The sequence below is a fragment of the Pteropus medius genome, unplaced genomic scaffold (assembly GCF_902729225.1).
Source record: "Pteropus medius unplaced genomic scaffold, Ma_sr-lr_union100, whole genome shotgun sequence".
Lineage (NCBI taxonomy): Eukaryota > Metazoa > Chordata > Mammalia > Chiroptera > Pteropodidae > Pteropus > Pteropus medius.
In genome coordinates, this window is record NW_024349804.1 from 14,985,540 (window position 1) to 15,003,899 (window position 18,360).

General features: G+C 63.3%; 1 protein-coding gene across 3 annotated transcripts in view; it reads left to right on the top strand.

Annotated features, from left to right (window-relative positions):
- The window catches only part of CTBP1 (C-terminal binding protein 1), a 22,790-nt gene continuing 4,430 nt past the window's right edge, over positions 1-18,360 (top strand). Inside the window, exons 1-5 of one of the 3 annotated variants that reach the window (XM_039838355.1) lie at positions 21-178; positions 7,330-7,522; positions 9,128-9,282; positions 16,083-16,227; positions 17,888-18,094. In XM_039838355.1, the coding sequence (XP_039694289.1) occupies positions 7,516-7,522; positions 9,128-9,282; positions 16,083-16,227; positions 17,888-18,094 (514 nt within the window). In that variant the 5' untranslated portion in view covers positions 21-178; positions 7,330-7,515. Of the gene's footprint in view, positions 179-7,329; positions 7,523-9,127; positions 9,283-16,082; positions 16,228-17,887; positions 18,095-18,360 lie in introns of all 3 variants that reach the window. The other 2 variants (XM_039838354.1, XM_039838353.1) reach the window with 2 other exon arrangements.

The window sequence follows — 18,360 nt, forward strand, 5'->3', positions numbered from 1 at the left end:
GCGGCGCGGCTCGGCACGGCGGCGCCCGGGCGCAGGCGAGCGGGCGGAGCAGCGGACGGTGCCCAGGCCGCCCCAGGTGCCGGGCTCGCGGCGGAGCGCGCCGGACTCGTCGGGGCCCGCGGCCGCCCGCGCCTTTCAATGGGCAGCTCGCACTTGCTCAACAAGGGCCTGCCGCTCGGTAAGGCCGCGCGCGCGCATTTCCGGCCGCGGGGGCGGGGCGGCGGGCGGGGCCGCCAGCTTTGTGTGCGAGTGCGCGTGCGCGCTGGCGTCCGCGCGCCGCCGGGCCGGGGGCGGGGCCGGGGCGGGGCGGGGCCGGGGGGCGCCGAGCGCGTGCGCGGGCTGCTGCATGCGAGTGCGCGTGCGCCGGCGCTGCCGTCACGCCCGCCGCCCGCGCAGGTGACACAAAGGGGCGCTGGACCCCGACCCTGCAGACCCTCGGTCCACCGGCCCGTCGCATCCTGGCCGCGTGACTCCCAGTCAGATCCCATGATCATGGTCCCCCCAGACCCACAGTGCCCAGACTGTGGACCCCAGGGCCTCATCGCCCGAGACCCCCCGGTGCCCGGCCCCCAGAGCCCAGATCCCAGAGGCTGGGTGTCTGGCCGGAGGTCCTCGGACCTGGGGCCTGAGCCTTGTTCATCCTGCAGGGGCCACAGGCCTTGTCTCAATGAGGTTGACTTCTCTGCTTCTTCGAAGTCACTTCCTGTTGTAAATACTCCCCCAGGGTTCTAAGCCCGCTAGGGAATGTCACATCCTTGAGTAGCACACAAGATTAACTGCAAACAATTTGCTTTGAAAGAAAGGAAAAGACCTCACGTGTCCTGAAGACATGAATTGTGTTTTGGCCTAGTGGGGACTTTGTCCCTGCCTCTGGGGCTCCGGCCAGGCCTTGCTGGCCCGTCTCCTCCGGGGCGCAGTGGGTGGCCAGGGTCTGTACTCCCCAGCAGGTTGCCTGGGTACCGGGCTGCTGGGAGGTCATAGCCCTCAGGCCGGAGGGTTTTCTCTGCGGGGCAGGAGCGTGGTGGGTGCCGTGCCCTCCCACGCTGTTACTTACTCCAGCGGTTTCAGGGGTGCTTAGCTTTATAGCCAGCTCTGTCCTGCCGTTGGGATGCTCTTTGTGTTTCTTAAAAAGGTACAGAATTGTAACGTCCAGCTGGTTGGGAAGGCAGCCCTGCCCTGGTGGCCTTCGGCTGTCCGCATGGGTGCATGGGCATGAGGGGGGGGGAGAGGTCACAGCCCTGTCGCAGGAACCAGCACGCTGCACTCCCTTCCCTGAGCCAGTCTGTTTCCACCTTAATAATTCAAAGGCTTTGGACCCAATTCTGTTTGTCACAAAGGCACTTTTCACCCCCTCGGGTTGGCAAGATGTCAGAAACAAGGGCCTTTCAGGGTGCTCTAGGCAGCACTGGGGGGTCCTGATCCTGGGCCTGTGGGGGGAGCAGGCTGGGTTGGGGACGCCTCTCGGGTGGGAGTTGGTCTGATGGTGGCTCCATGCCTGCTTTCGTGTCCTGCCTGACTGCCGGTGGCCATCTTGCACGTTTTGCAGTCCTTGTCAACTTTCAGCCAGCGAGGGCTGGGGCCTCCTCGAGGGAAGGGCCATTGGGGGTGCAGCAGGGAGGAGCTGTGTGGTCTGCTGGTCTCCTAGCGCTGTAGAGGGTCCTGCCCTCGCCTCCATTTCCCAGCCCCGCTCCCCATGCCCTTGGAGCCCGCAGTGTCGGGGCTGGGCTGTGGGAGGGAGGGACTGCGGCCACACCTGAGCCTGGGGTGGAGGCTGGAGCTTTCTCTGGCTGGCACCCAGCCCTGACCCTGCCTGCCGGCTGAGGCCAGGATTGCCTCTGGGGTGCCTGGGAGGATGGGCCTTAGGCTGCAAGCTCCAGGAGCAGCCGGAACCTGGCCGGGAGCCAGGCCCCGACCTGGCGACACCTCCGTGATTGGTTAGGACACGTCTACCTTTGGGTTGGGGAGAGGGGAGCCCGGCCAGGGACAGGTGCACAGGATCGATTTTCTTCCGGGTGCATGCTGCACGCTGGTTGAGCAGTCGTGGAGGTGAACTGGAGGGTCAGGTTGCAAATGGGGGGGCCCAGGGCTGGGCGGCCCTGTGTATCCATGACCTGTCCCCCTTCTCCAGAACCCCCTCCCCCATTCTCCTCTTCAAAGTAGCAACTTCATTTGTATAAAAATGTACTCGGCAGAAAGCCAGCCCCCAGCAGGTGGGCGTTTGGGCTCCCAGTGTGGGGGGAGCTCATGGGGCAGCACAGCCCCGCTGCGTGCCTGGTCCCGTTGTGGGTGGGCCTCACTTGCTTCCCAGAGCGACCTGGGCACAGATGGGCTCTTCTGTGCCGGTGAAGGGTCCTTGGCGTTTGGGGGTAGATCCGGCCTCAGCTTCCTACCAGGCTGATGGCCGCCAACGCTTGGCCGAGGGCTTCGTTTGGGCTAGCAGGCCACCTGCAGCGCATTGGGTCCTTGATGGGACTTTTCTCTGCTCACGGTTTGTTCTTGCCGTTGGAGTTCCCTGAGTGGCCAGGGGCTTGGCTTTTCAGTACTGTCCATGCTGTTGCCGAGCTGCCTTCCGGGCAGGTCCTGGTGGCACCTGTGGCTCTGGAGCTGGGAGGGCTGGGTCAGAGGCTTTTCATTTTGTGACAACTCTCCTCAAAGACAGGCAGTTCCCCTCACTCTGTGGGATGCCAGGCTCAAAGCCCTGGGTGGCCCTGGCACCGCCTTCCGCACAGGTGGGGGCGACCCACGCTGCGCCTCCCTCCACCCCCCAGGACAGGCCCTCCCACCCCCACGTCAAGGGCCGTCTCCTTCAGAAGCTCAGCCTGGATCGACCCACGGGCCACGCATTAGCAAGGGGGGCTCCCGAGAGGGAACGCCGTTCGCCCACAGTCCCGGAGAACTCGGGGGCCTTAGTCACGTTGGATGCCAGTGGGTGGCTGTTAGTGTTGTTGTTCCTGCCCGTGTCATCCTCAGGGAGGTTGTGTCCCCTGTCAGCCCTGGACCCAGGGTGGAGGAGGGTGACGACCTGGTGGGTTGGAACCTAGGATGGGTTGAAAGAGATCCCAGTGGGTTCTGCGGGCGGGGGGGTGGGGCGGCGCAGCACTGCGGCCTGAGTGGGTGCCCTTTCCGGACCCCCCAGGTGTGGACTGTGGTCTGTCGTGAGGTGGGCTCGGTGTTCACAGTGACTTGTCAGGCCACCTGTCTGTAGAACTGTGTCTCGGGCTGGCTGGCCGTCAACCGTGAGGTCTTTCTGAGTCTGGCCTGTGAGGTCAGGCCATGGAGAAGGTGCCCCCGGCGCCTCCTGCAGCCGCTGTGCCCTGTCCGTGTGGGCACAGTGCCGGGCGCATCCGCACAACCCAGCGTTCTCCGGGTGCGGGCGAGGTTCCCACTTTAGGGCTCTGAGGCTGCACAGGGAGCGGTCGGGGGCGCGTCCTGACTTTGAGACGTTCATCGGAACTGAAGTGGGGGCACGAGCCAGGGGCCACCTCACCCCTTGCTTAGGGTGCGTGTGGCTGGAGATGGCCCACGGCGGGTTCCTAACGACGCTGGTGCCGGGGACCTATGACTGGTCTGGGGCTCTGTGCCTCCTGCGACCCTGGCATGTGCTGCTGCGACCTCTGGCCCCCTTGAGAGTGAGTGCAGTGCAGAGCCATGGCCGCTGAGCAGGATGGCCCAGAGGTTGGCGTGTGGTGCCTGGACGCTGGCGGGAGCTGTTTCTAGGTCATCGCCTGCCCGGGGCAGCCCCCTGGGGCCTGTGGTTCCTTCCTTTGCCTCGTGTTCTTTAAAATGAATGGTTTTAGGTCAGTTTTAGACCTGCTGGAACATGACGAAGATGGCGCCAGCGGCCTGTCCTCTGCACACGGCTCCTGGTGGGTGTCTCGCCTTAGTGTGGTGCTCGCGTCACCCGAGGTCCCCACCGCCCCTGCTGTCCCAGGCCGCTTGTTGAGCGCATGGCACGAGTGTGTCACTGCTGTCTTGAGGTCCCGTGCTGGACATTCGTCACCTGCCTGGTGCCCCCCACCCCGCTGCCAGTGTTGCTCACCAGCCGTGCTAGCCCTGCGTTTCCTGCCATCCGAGCTACAGGTGCAGGGGTGCACGGAGCCACCGGCACGTGCAGGGCCTCAGCACCGCTCTGGTGAGCCGGGGAGGCAGGCGCGCGCGTCGGGAGTTCGTGAGCATCCACTCGCTGCCGTGGGCTTGCTGCGCGCCAAAGCCGCTGTTTCCCGGGCACCTGCCAGGTGCTGGGGCGTCACCCGCAGAAACCCCCTTCCTGCTGGAGCTGACACACTGACCTCACTGTGGCCTCCGGCTGTAAACCAGCACACATGCCACCCCACAGTGGAGCACAGGACTGGGGCAGAAGTCACCGGGGGGCCTAGAGAAGGTGATGCCAGGAGGGAGACAGGAAGCCTGGGAGTGTCACGTAGTAGGACGGGTCAGGGCAGAAGCCCTGGGGCAGGGCAGAATCGCCGGGGCGGGCAGAGCCTGAAGGTGCAGCTCCAGGTAGGTGTGGCCCCTGGGCAGGTGTAGCTCTGGCAGGTGCGGCCACTCTGATGGCGCCCCCAGCCTATATGGCGACCAGGTGTCGTGACTTGGTAGGGACACGGCCGAACCCTTCCTTTGCACTCAGCCCCAGGGCGGGCCGAGGGCAGGTGGTCCCTAGATACCTGGCAGCCTCAGGCCAGCCTAATGCAAGCACGAGCTGCCCTGTCTGCCTCCTGCTGGCCCCTGTTGCTGAGGGGTCGAGCCACTGCCCTGGAAGCTGTCCTCAGGCACTGGCCACCTAGTCCCCAGCATGGACCCCTGACTAGGGCCGCCAAAGAGCTGTGGCTGCCCCTGTACAGTCACATACCACTTACCAAGGGGGACGTGTTCCGAGAAATGTGTCGTTGAGTGAACGTCACAGTACAACCTGTCGCACACCTGGGCTGTGCGGTGTAGCCACTGGTCCTGTGCCACCGGCCTGCATAGCACGTCACTGCACAAGACAGCACCAGCTTAAGTCAGCATAGGAGCACGATGCAGCCAGGAGACTCGGTAAACACGAGATGCGGGGGGACACGGGGTAGGCACAGGATGGAGACGCAGGACACAGGCCTCCGTACTCGTGGGCATCAGTGCACCCACAGGACTGTGTAGGAGGTGACCCTGCACACTGTCCCCAGGGGCTAGGGAGGCAAGAGCCACACTCCCCGTCTGTCTGCACTGGGCACTGGGATCTCTGAGCCCGGATCCAGGCTGGCCTCGGAGCCCCCGCGCCCTCCGGCCACTCACCGGCGTGGGAACCTCAGGCAGGAGTCAGCACAGCAGAGCACGTCAGCAGTGGGCATGGGGAGCACAGGGTGACACCCCTTGGGCACTTGAGGGGTCTAGTTCACCTTCCAAGGCTGCAAGGACACTTGAAACCTGTGTGCAGTGCCAACATGTCACATGTAGGGCTGAGCCCTGAGCCCCTCGGAGGGCAGGGACCCGTCTCGGCCACCTGGCTGAGTAGCAGGTGCAGGGACACCGGTGACTAGTGACGCTGACCGGGGCAGGCCCTGCCGGTCAGGGCCTTGAGGCCTTGGTTGTAGGGGTGGGTGTCGCCCCTGCTTTGGAATAAGCTTGTAGTGACTCTGGGAACCCGTGGAGCATGAAGAGGTGACGATTTAGATTTGGGTTGCAGGCCTTTTGGGGTCCGTGGCACTCCCATCTCTGCCGAGTGCCGGCCGTGGGAGGGGGCCTGCCCATGTACTCAGCTGCCATTGGCCATCCCGACCTGAGGTTGGTGGCCTGTGTCCTCAGGGGCCGCTGTCCCCGTGCTTGTGGCGATCAGGGTGGAGTGTCGCCCTATCGTGAAGCAGTTCCCATGTCTTGGGTTGAAGGGTGACAGCTGTGACTCGCTGAATGTGCGACAAAATTAAATCAAAGGGGGGTGCACCATTTCAACGTGAAAACATTCAATTTCCCGTGTTTCGTGTTTTCTTGAGGGATGAGGTGAGGGTAGCTGGCTGTGAGTCTGTATGTCGGGGAGCTCAGGGTGTGGGGGCCCCTCCAAGCATCAAGTCCTTCACCCTGGAGCCACTGTCCATGTGGCTTGACCCCAAGCACACATCTGGAGTGGGCGTGGGGTGTGACAGGTACATCTGACTTGGCAGAGCTGGGAAGGCCCCAGGGCCCTGTCCTGGACCTGCCACCTGCCCGTGAGGAAATCTCAGCTGTGACTGAAGATCTGGGAGAGGAGCTCTGGTGGCCATGGCCGAGGGTGGTCCTGGCCAGGGGAGGGCCAGGCTGGAGCTGGCCAGCAGAGGCCGCAGTGGGGGCAGGGGCCTCGGTGCACATGGCCACATGGGGTTAGGAAGGCTTGGCGTGGACCCCAGACCACCCACTGGGGGTCTGGTCCCCAGGACCTTCCTCCCACTGTGTGGCTCCAGTGCAGGGCACACCATGGGGGGAAGGGTCTGTGGTTCCCCCACGTCCTAGGGAGAGCCATGTACCATGCTCTCTGTGGCCAGGTGTCCCCAGCCCCCTGGGAGGTGAAGACGAGGTATGGGTATGAGCACGTGACTGCACAGAGGCATGTGAAGGGGAAACGTGCAGACTCGGGGCCACTGGGACGTGGGTGGCCCCGCAGCACTTGTGGCCCCTGGGACACGTGGTGGCCTCCTGCTGGCTGCAGCCCCAGCCCCGGTGCCACCCCCAGGGTCAGGCGGCAGCCGTGTCGTCCCGGCCATGGTGGGGTCGGGCCGCGCGGTCTCCCTGCAGGCAGCGGTGGGCGGAGGCCTGCTCGGTGCCTGCCGCACACCTGCGGCCTGGGGGCCTCGTCAGTCTGATGTCCAGCCACCTGTCGGGCCAGCCCTATGGGGAGAACTGTGCCTGGACCCAGAGCTGGTTCTGGGGGCTGCCTGGCGGGAGGACGGACACTGCGTGTGCTGACCTGGGGAAGCCCATAGCTGGGGGTCGTGTGTCCTTGTATGCATCCTGTGGCCCCTCCGCCTGGTGGCCTCATTGGAAGTCCACTCTCTCTGTCCTGTCACAGAGGAAGCTATTGGCAACGTGAGGTAGAAGCTTCCAGACTTGGCTATGGACTGCGTGCAGGGCCCTCCCAGCTGCGCTCCCAGTGTCCCCAGGGTCCTGCCTGTGTTGGGGGGCAGAGCCCATGGGGTTTCCACGTGCATGGCGGCGACGCTGGGGCTAGGTCTTCAGCCTGGGCCTCGCTCTGCGTCCACCCTGGTGTGTCCCATGGTCCCGTCTGTGCTGGGGTGTGGGCGAGGATGTGGCAGAACCCCCGGCGTCTGCGGTCTAGTCGACCCCTGGCAGAGTTTTAACATGTCTTCTGTGTTTGATTTTTAGTCAGACTCGGACCCGGCGCAGGCTTCAGTGGTCGCCGTGGATCAGGAGCCTGAGCGCTTTGGTCCGACGCGGTTAAAGACGCGGGCTGAGCATCCGGTGACAGGACGCAGTTCTGCCGGGGACTCTGAAGATAGACGCTCTGAGCGGCCGGATTCATGGTCGTGGAAGCCAGGCCCATAGTAGGCGATGTCAGGTAGGGGCTCCCGGAGGGCGCAGCGGCAGAGCCGTCCCTCCGCCCGCGAGCAGCCCGGGCGCCCGTGTGTGCCCTGGGCGAGGGCAGCGCGCTGCCCCAGAGAGGGCTCCGTTTCTGGAGACGCCGCCGGTGCCTGCGGTTGGCGGCAGAGCCGGCACAGGCCTCGCGCGTGCCGCAGCGGGTGTCCTCGGGACCCGATGGAGCCGCAGGCCGGTGTTGCATTTGTTCTGGTTGTTCCTGTGGGGCTCGGTGCCGAGAGCCGGTCCTGCTCCAACTGCGGGGCTGTGAGCCCCGTGGCGAGGGGGCCGGCGGCTGAGGGCCCTGGCAGCCCCACGGTGGCGCGTCTCATCCGCTCCTCGCCGAGTCACAGTCACGGTGCCCGCTGAAGCAGCGGCTCCCCGCTGGGTTCTTCCCGCCCATCGTCCTCCCCCAGGCAGGCAGCAATGTCACATAGCCACCTGCTTTATGCCTGAGGTCACTGAGGACCCCGTGGTTCCCATGGGTTGCATCGATCGATGTTTTTGTTGATAACAAAGTCAAAGCAGACAAACACCGGTCACTAGGAGCTGCAGGAGACCGTTAGGCCCCGAAGGAAGGCACGTTCCTGCCCTTCCCACGGGGCCGGGTGACGGGGGGCGCTGTGCGCGTGTCCACACGGCTCTGCCGTCCGCCAACCGCGTCTCCTGGCACCCAGCGGCTACGTATCACACCAGGGTGGGCCTGAGGGCGCAGCTCGTGGAGGGGCAGGGCAGGACCCGGGGAGGGGGCTGGTGGTCCGGTGTCGCGGCTCTTTGCCGTTGGCAGAGGCCGGGGGTGAGTAGCGTGCCCTGCAGGAAGAGTGGGCAGTGGGGAGCCGGCGCAGTCACCCCGCTCCGTGGTTCTCGGCCAGCCCAGCAGGTGCTGGCCACGCCACGCCCACGGCTGCACGGCCGTCCGTGGGTGAGGTTTCTCAGGACTGTCAGGTGACAGGGCTGGTGTGGCCCAGCACGGGGCATGGCCGTGTCAGGTGTCACCTGGAAGAGCCTCGTGTCCTCACTTGAGCCCAGAGTGAGGTGTGCTGCCCCGTGCTGGGGGAGCGGGGCCTCTAAAGCTCTCACCCCACCGTGGTGGGAGGGTCATGGCTCTGGCTCCCCGCGGGCGTTCACCTTCCTGCCTCTGCTCGGCTCCCGGCCCTTGACATTGACCAGGGAAGGTGACACACCGGGCCTAGGAGCTGGTCCCCATCGTAGTTTCTGGGCAGCAGAGAAACATGGCCACCTTCATGTCAGTTAGGACTTGCCTGACCAGTGTCAACATGGCGACGACCCTGTTGGGCCACAGGGACTCACGCTTCCCATGCTCGTAGGCTTAGCCCCTGCGCTCTGTGGGGCGACGTGGACGGTCGCTGTGTCCGTCCTGTCGGGTGTACTGAGCTGTAGCAAACGCTAGTTTTTCATGTTTCCTGCTGCTCTTTAACTTACTTTTGACAAAGACCCAGGTGCAGGATGTTCAGAGTAGCTCGCCCCGGGGTCAGCTGCACGTGGCTCCGACGGCAGTGGCGTGGGGGTGCGGGTTTCGCTGGGGGCCGCGCTGCGAGAGGCTGAGCTTCCACCCCTGTCGTTGCAGGCGTCCGACCTCCGATCATGAACGGGCCCCTGCATCCCCGGCCCCTGGTGGCACTGCTGGACGGCCGGGACTGCACGGTCGAGATGCCCATTCTGAAGGACGTGGCCACGGTGGCCTTCTGTGATGCACAGTCCACGCAGGAGATCCACGAGAAGGTAAGCGTGCAGAGGGGCTCGGGGCCCAAGCAGGGCGGGTGGGCGGGGAGCAGGACCTGGTGAAACCCCACAGGGCTGGCATCATCACCTGGCCCTGTCGGGAGGTGGAGATGGGACGTGCTCTGTTCTCAAGTCATCTTCACAGTCACCCATCCCCAGAGGGGCCTGGGGGCGTGGACACAGCGCATGGTGCTGCGAGCTGGCAGGCCGTGTCCTCCTGGCCCCTCATCAGCATGGGCAGCCTCGACCCAGGAGCCTGCGGCCGAGTGGCTGCAGATTTGGGGCAGCTCTCATGCCTCGTCTGCTCAGGAGGTGACAGGGTCCCCACCACGTGGAGTGTGTTAATCCGGTTTTCTGTTTGTAGTCACGCTGAGTTAGTCCTTCAGAACGACCTTCCCCCGGGACGGGAAGAAGCTGGACAAAAGCTTTAGAAAACCTAGTGGCACCAGGAGCCAGCAGGACCAGAGGGGTTGGACTCTGGGCCTGCCAGGGTGGGCCTGGGCCACCTGCTGGACACGGGCCCTGCTGGATCACCTGGGGTCCGGGTGGAGAGCCTGGAGGAAGGCTGAAGCGGATCCAAACGCGCCCGTGCACAGCCGCTGTCCAGCCTGTTAGCCAGCACCCAGCCTTGAACCTGGGTGGCTGGCCCTGCACGCCGAGCCCAGGCAGAGACGGGGTGGCCGTCTAGGAGGGTGACCTCGGCTTCAAACTGTCTCTGTAAATCACCTTCCAGTGCGGCGCCCACCCCTAGCAGGGTGACCCGGGTCGGGGGACAGCAGGACTGGGAGTGGAGACCAGCAGCAGCACTTGCTGAAGCCCCGGGGCGGGGGCGGGGGGGGCGCGGCTGTGGCCACCGAGCTTGACATTCCAATGAGGAACCTGTGACCATGAAAAGTGACGCGGCAGATTTGGGTAAACCTCTTAGACGCTCTGGAGCTGGAGCAGCAGAGCTGAGAGTGGGAATTCACTGGGTGGCTGGGGGACGCGCCAGGGACCATGCTGTCGCATTGGCGCTTCTACGGAGACCTCAGGGAGTGAGGGAGGGGACATTAGAAGCATCACCTGATGAGACCACAACAGACAGTTCCCAAAGCTGACAGGAGCCACCAGCTGGAGGCGAGGACAGTGTGGCTTGCGGCAGAGCCACGGGTGCCTCGAAAACACCTGTGGCTTCCCCCGCAGCTGAGCCCGCAGCTGTCACACACCACGTGGTCACACTCTTGGTGCTTTTCCCAGAGAGCAGCAGCACGTCCATGGAGAAGCCCGCATGCAGATGCCCGTGGAGTGTCACCCTGACGGTCCGGGAGGAGTAGCCAGCAGTGCTGTGGCTGCACTCAGGCTCGGCTGGCGAGGACGAGGGGGCTGATCCACGCGCCCAGGCTGGAGCTCGGGCGCTGTGTGACCTTGTCTGCTCCCCAGTGACAAGACTGTGGTGATGGAGACCGGGTTTCTGGGGGCTCGGGGGCAGAGGGGGTTGACCAAAGTGCTAATGTGCAGGTGTTCTTTGTGACTCGAGTGACACATGAGATTACGTAGAGCTGCGTGTACACGCACGTGCAAGAAAAAGGTGAGCACGTGGGCCGGGGTGCCTGAAGAAGCTGGCAAAGGGACATGGGAACCCTCTGTGCGATTTTGGCGACTTCTTGCGAATCTCAAACTATTTCAAACTAAAATGATATTTCTAAAAATACCAATTTATGGAATGAAAAAGACACATGCAGATAGAAAATTTTTAAAATCATAAGCAATATTGAGGCAAGTTTTGCCAATAAATTTGAATACTAAGACAAAACAGATGGTTTCTTCTAAAATAGTAATTCACCAAAACTACCTCATTGAGCTGATATAAAACCCAAGTAAGAAAGATGACAGACGTTCTGGGGAGGGGACAGGGACAGGACCCTCAGCGTGATGGCCGACTTGCCCCCGCCCTGATGGACGGACAGACGGACGGCGCCCCCAGCCCCTGGCCGCCCCGACTTCAGGAAGCAGAGATGTACCCCCGGCCTGGGACGGTCTCACGCTTCGGGCACAGTGTCATGACCTGCTGAGTTAGTGTCCTCAGATCTGAAGCAGCTCCTGGCAGCACTGAGATCCGAACCATCAGAGCCAGAAAGAGCTGGGAAATTAAAAACGTGAGCAGAAACTTACATTTTGGCGGGAAGCTCCGAAGACACAGTCAAGAGAAGCGCAGGAGAAACGTGGCAACAGGAAAACGCGGCTGGCAGACCGCTGGGCTCCGTGCCAGCCTGCGGCTGCTTCCCAGGGGACACGCAGTCCTGGACGAGCACGTGCTTTCCTCAGCTTTGCCTCTGTGGTGGCCAAGTGACTCAGTCCAACCAGTGAGAGTGAGGCGGCTCTGTGTGGTCGCCTTCCTTCTCTGCAGCTGGAAACCAGGTGTGATGACGAACCTGGACAGCCACCTGGAAGGTGACAAGAAGCCATGTGTTGGGAATGGCGAGTGGCAAGCCAGGAGCCTGCGCCTTCATGGCCGTGGGGCTGACACGGGGCCCTGGAGCACCCGTCTGCAGGCTTTGGCGTCACTGTGATCAGGGATTTCTACCTCTTCACAGCTCATTGGCTGTTGGTGTTTTATCTGCGTGTCACAGGAGAAACGGGTGTCACCACCACAATACAGTGAAGAACATTTCCAGAGCTAAGCGGAGACTCCAGCCCTCTGCCACCAAGCCGGGACGAGCATTGGGACCCCATGGGACACTGCCACTGGAGTTCCAGGTTCCACCAGCGCCAGGGGTGGGATGTTACCTGCAGCTAGCTGCTCATCCAGCGGCAGTGGCAGGGGGAGGTTTTCTGTCACTCTTGGGAAGTGGCAGAGGCAGGTTTTCTGTCACTCTTGGGAAGCTCCTTACATGGGGGCGCCCACAAAGTAAGAGGCGGCCATGAGAAGGAAGACGGAATGAAGACACGGTGCTCCATGAGGCGGCCGCGTGGGGCGCCGTTCCTCTCCGCCAGGGCGTCAGCTGGCCAAGAGCAGGCGCAGCAGTCGCAGAGGAGCGTTTCTGCCGGGGCGGGGGGTGGCTGTCAGAAGCGAAGCACCCAGTCCCGGGAGGGTGCTCGGGCCACGTGACCAATGAGGTGGAAGTCCAGGGAAAAGGCAGAAGCAGCGAGTGGTGGGCTGGCAGGGGTGGCTGCTGGGCGGGCAGTGAGTGGAGGGGACACAGACCCTGAAACAGCCCTTATTCAGGGGTCCTGGGTACCTGGGAAGCGGCTTCCGTCTGCGGGGAAAGGGCTGGTGAGCCTGAGGCCACGTCGTAGTTGTGCCGTGTCCCTAAGGACATTAGAGGAACATCTGGAGGAGTGCGCTTGCTATACTGAGGTCAGGACAAAACATTGTGACAAGTTCAGCTGAAAATGGCTGGATAATGGAAAAGGTCATTTGATTAAAAAGCAGAAACCACATGCAAAAGAAGTAAGACGTGAAGCAGGCGGGAGATGGGTGGGCGTTCGCAGACGCGTAGCAGCCAGAGGCTCAACAGCAAAACAGTGCCCGATCCCCAGAGAAGGGACGAATCAGCAGAAAAGGGCATTTGGCCAGAAACTGCCCGAGGGAAGCAGGCGACGCCATCCCCAACCCTGGGCACTCGGGGCACCCGGGGCTGCAGGAACACTGAGGGGCCGCGGCCTGAGGCGGCTGGGCGCTCGTGTTCACGTGAGGCGGACCCGGCCCTGCGGCCTCCTGCACACGTCCCTGGGAGGCTGACACAGTGCCCGCAGTGTCGCAGCCACTTTGCAACCGTGAAAAGGAATAGGAGGAATGTGCGAGGACCACACACCTGGAGGCTGGCGATGCCGGAGCAGCGCGGGGGCCCTGGCCTGTGGACGTCTGGACAGCTGCCGCTGCAGCGGCCTCTCATCCTGCAGCTGGGCGCAGGCCCCCGGGCATGGGCTGGCCTCTGAGGAACGTTCGAGTTCCTGTTCTGAGAATGCTTCACCTGGTGCCACGCGAGTCAAAGTATGCTCAGGAGAAAAAGGACTAGGACGTGAAAAACACAATTTACCAAGAAGCACGTGGGCAAGTCCCACTCAGAGATGCAAATTAAAGCTACGACCACAGATGCCAGTTTGCACCCATCACACGTAGCATTTTACATTGCGCATGCCCAGCATTGTTCGGGCCCACCCAGGGCTGAGTCTGACCTCCGGCATGTGGCCCACAGCCTTCAGGAGGGTTCTCACTTCTCCCGCTGGTTCCCACTTCTGAGAACGTGTCCGGGGAAACAATCACGCAGATTTTTGCTGCAGCCAACGCTGGGAGCAGCACGAACAACCCACACTGGGAGCGTCCGGACCAGCCACGGACCATCCATACAGGGACAGGGCACGAGACACAAAGTCACAGCGTGAAGACCTCACTGCCATGGTTCAGTGCTCAGGCCTAAAAGCCAGCGCGACCTGCACGTGCATGAGCCTGGGCTGTGAGGCTCGTCTCCTGGCCTGTTTGCACGCTCACCTCAGCACGGGCCCACGGCTGGCCCCTGCCCGAGCCGCACACCGGGGCTCACCTCTGGTGCCTCTGGTTCTGACCTGTCTGTCGAGGCCAGGCTGCTCCGCACGCTGTGCATCCACCCCGTGTGGGCCCCCAGGGCACGGCTGTGCCTGCCCCCGGCGGAGCCCACAAACCTGTCTCCACTCGGCTACACTGCCCCTGTCACTGGGTCTCTCCCCACCACCAGCCCACACAGCACGGGGAGGCCAGGGGTTCTTCCTGGGGGCCACCAACTGAGGCCTCCACCACCCCGTGGCCTCGCTACGCCCACCGCTTACGCTGTCCTCATTTTCTGTCCCTCTCTCCACATGGGCCCGGTGAACCCGCCTCTCGTGGTCACTGGCTCTTGCTCTGCCGTCACACAGGTCCTTTACCTGTCCAGACCAGGTCCAGCTGAGCCTTGGCACCAGAGGTCTGTGTGCTGGTGGGGCTTCGACGCCCTCCCAGGAGGCCAGGGACCGCTGTTGGGATAAGGACGGTGACCCCGCCCATCCAGTCCCATCCACTCAGCAGCCCCCTGCTTCCAGGGGCGTGTTTCTGGGGTCTTCAGCGTGGGAGCAGAGGCGGGCCCCTCCCTTCATCAGAGAACTCCAGGCCGCCTCAGGGTGGCCATGTCCAGCTAAGACAGAGGCTGTACCACACATGGGGACGGGACAGGCAGCAGTCTGGCTGTGGCGCCCGCATCCCACGCGTGAGCCCCGCTGTCTCGTTCACCCGATCAGCCCCGAGCCCAGGCTTCCTGGGTGCAGCAGGCCGCTCTCTCAGCTTGTGCCAGGCACCCTGGGGTCCAGCAAGCTGTGTACAGCAGGCTTCAGCCTCCCTTGTTTGGGATCCCGGGTCAGCACAGGAAGCTCAGTCTGGAGTGGGGCGGGGGGGTAGCCACAGGTTCCCACTGACCACCATGTTTCAGGGACTTTGAGATGTCCTTGATTACAAGGCCCACCCGTATGCCCCATTGGGGAAGAATTAACCTGGTCCCCCAACTATGACATGCTGTGGATTACACCATGCCTCTGGCCCCTCCGAGAGGGGTGGCCACAGCTGCGTGGCCCGCTGTGCTTGGTCTGGGACATCGTCGGCCCTCCTGCATCTGGCCATTGCCAGGGCATGTCCCCCACAGACTGAGACAGCAGGGCAGGGCCATGCAGCGCTCTTAGTCCTGGGGTGTGGGTTCGCTGCCCTTTTCAACCCATACCAAGTCCCTGCAGAGCCGGGCACCCTAAGTTATTAGGGGTGCTGGCCGGCCAGGCTCGCACAGGCTTGGGGCACCGAGGTGGGGCTCAGACGCCAGCGAGCTGTGCTGCGCCCCATGAGTGGCTCTGGCTCTGCTCGGGGCGGCGTGGGCAGCCCTGCTGTGGAGAGGTTCGTGCCTTTGGCGGGCAATTTTGCAAGAAAAGCAGCACCTCTGTGTCACCTGAACACTTGGGAGAGGCTAGGACCGAGCTGCGCATGGGCTTCATGGGGAGTGGCCTCGCCAGTCCACGCGGACACCACTGGGCAAGCAGGACTGTGCTGGAGACCGTGGCCGTGTCCCCAGGACCCGTGTTGACCGCACTGTCCCACACGTCCAGAGCTGCACTGACAGTGCGGCCTTCACGCACACACGGGTCCCGCACAGGAGCCCGGAATGTGGCCCTCGCGGCGCCGCCCCGCCCCTGTCCCAGGAGGAGTGAGTTCCGGGACCCGCGGGCGACTGGGCCTGGTTCCTGCGCGCTCAGCTTCCTCGTCCCTTCGCGTCCCTTCGCGTCCCGGATGAAACGAGGCGCTTAACTGCAGTTCGTTCCCTGTCGTGGGGCTCAGCTGTGCGTTTCTGCCGGCTGCGTTCGCGGCTCTGCATGGCAGCGTGGGGTCGCACTCCTGTTCCAGTGACAGTTTGTCGACAGGCCTGCAGCCTTTCGCTTCACTGCAGGGCCTGGGGCGTGGGCACCATGGCCTCCCAAAGCTCAGCATTCCCCCTCCGAGTGCCCACGCCCGCCCGCACTGCATTGCCTCTGTGCCCTTCCCGTGCAGGTGGGGAGCAAGGACCCCTGGCTTTTTGATGAAGCTGAGAGAGTCGCTGGGTGGGATCAGGTGGCTTCTGACCCTGGAGAGCCTGCAGCGCACAGGGCAGGGGAGGCTGGCGAGGGGCTGCAGGACCCTCAGAAGCCCCAGCCAGGGCTGGACTTGGGGGGAGCATCTGCGTGGCCTCTCAGGCAGCCGGAGTGCAGGGGCGGCAGGGGTGTGGGCGCCAGGGCCCCTGGGCCAGGGAGCTGGGACCCGGGGGGCACTCACCGCCGCACCGTCCCTGCTGCAGGTGCTGAACGAGGCAGTGGGCGCGCTGATGTACCACACCATCACGCTGACGCGCGAGGACCTGGAGAAGTTCAAGGCCCTCCGGATCATCGTCCGGATCGGCAGCGGCTTTGACAACATTGACATCAAGTCGGCCGGGGACCTAGGTATGCTGCCCCGCCTCCTTCGCAGCCTCCTGTGGCGGGTCCTCAGCGTGACCTCGACTTTCCTTTACGATGAAGTGGATCCTGCTGCTGCCCCTCAGGGTCCGGCTGGAAGCAGCCTGCATGCTGGTCCCTGTGGGCTGTGGTGTCAGTTCTTGGCAGGGGTGAGGTCTCAGCAGCTTTCCTTGAAAGCCTTGCCCAGGACACATGGCCTCTCTCGTGGACAGCTGGCACACTGATCTTGGCTTCCACGCTACTTCCCAGGCAGCCAGTGCCCAGCACATCGTGTCTGTCTGCACAGAGCCCCATCCACGAGACCCAGCAGGAAAGGCACTTGATGCTGTGTTAGGACACGTGGCCACGTGCACACGCGTGCGTGACCCGCTGAGACCGGCATGTGCTGGCCTCAGTCTGTTTTCTTCTGTCTTTTTGTGCCGGTCACAGCCCAGTAGGACGAGGCCACGCCAGCACGGGGTGTGGTGTAGACAGTGCCTCTGGTGTCCAGTGTCGCTTGCTCAGGGACCTTGAGTCAGAATGGCCTGGCCTGTGTGCTGCAAACGCAAGAGTCTTGACCTGCCATGTCCTGGGGTCTTCTGCTCCTCTGAAAGCCTCATGCCCACCGCCAACTTACATGAACAAGGCCTCTCAGCTCTTGTTGTCACCTGTCCCTCATCAGTGTCCCCAGGAACGCACCTGCAGTGTCATCTTGGTGTCCTCAGGGCCTCATCTCTGTGCACTGAGTCGGCCCTCAGTTCTGTGATTCCACAGGCTGGGCTTTGTCCTTCAGCCAGGGACAGTCTAGGGCTGTGCCGTGTGGTCATCCCTCAAGGCCTGGCAGGTAGCGACCCGGGACCTGTCCAGCACTTTGTTCCAAAATCTAATGAGCGGCACAGCTTGGCTCCCTTCAGTCTCCTCCACACATTTCAGGGGAGCTGAGTTATTTTGGGGGGCAGAGCTGGATCCGTCTTGGGTCCTCTCGTGCAGCCCTGTTTGTGTTAGACACCACCCGGCCGGCAGGTGCCTCTTCACTGGGGAAGACTGTTGGGACCAGGGCGAAGGGGGCCGTGCACAGGGACAGCAGGGTAGAAGGGGGGCAGGTCCAGCTGGGGCACGAACCTGGGACCAGCATCTGCTCACAGGAGCCGGCGGTGTGTGCCCAGGCCACACGGAGGGTAACGGCACTGAGGCTCAGTGTGGATGAGAAGGCCGCGCCAGCTCACTTTCCAGCCAATTGACACGAGCAGCCGCTCCACTGCTGTGGTGACTTCTGCTGAGGGACTGCAGGGGCTGAGAAGATGGGGACAACCCTGCCCAAAGCCAGACCCCACTGGCCTGGGGAAGCGCAGGAAGACAGGGCAATGCCTGTGCAGGTGTGGGTGGTTGTGGGGCTGCTCCAGATCCCAACCTGACCGTGACCCCTTCCTGCAAGGTCGAGTGGCAGGTGGTCCAGGCTGGGCAGAACCAGGTGTGGCATCTGCCCAGGCAGCCTCTCTTCCTGTCCCCACCCTGTCCACCGAGTGGGTGGCTTTTCCATATGGCATACAGCATGTACCTGCATTTGTCTTGTCCCCAGGGTGGCCTGGGGACATGTCCTCCAGCCTTTCACAGGTGAAGTGCCAGGATGGGGCTTCGGTGACTGCCCGTGCATGTCTTGTGTCCCCAGGCATCGCTGTCTGCAATGTGCCGGCAGCGTCTGTGGAGGAGACCGCGGACTCCACCATGTGCCACATCCTCAACCTGTACCGCAGGACCACCTGGCTGCACCAGGCGCTGCGGGAGGGCACGCGCGTCCAGAGCGTCGAGCAGATCCGGGAAGTGGCTTCTGGAGCCGCCAGGATCCGTGGGGAGACCTTGGGCATCATCGGACTAGGTGTGTTAGCCTCTGCCCTCACCCTCTGCGTGGCTCAGCAGACAGTGAGGCCACAGCTTGTCTGCTGCAGGACAGTTCCCCCAGCTGGGGACAGCATGGGGCGGAGGGTCTCTGCCACAGGAGCTGTGCTGGCCCCTATCTGCTCCAGGAACGGCAGGCATAGGCCACACTCACACCACACAGGTGCCCACAGGGTCACATACACACTCAGCCACACAGGCTAACCCTGCTCTCCCCGCGTGGCCGTGGCTGAGTGGACATGACCT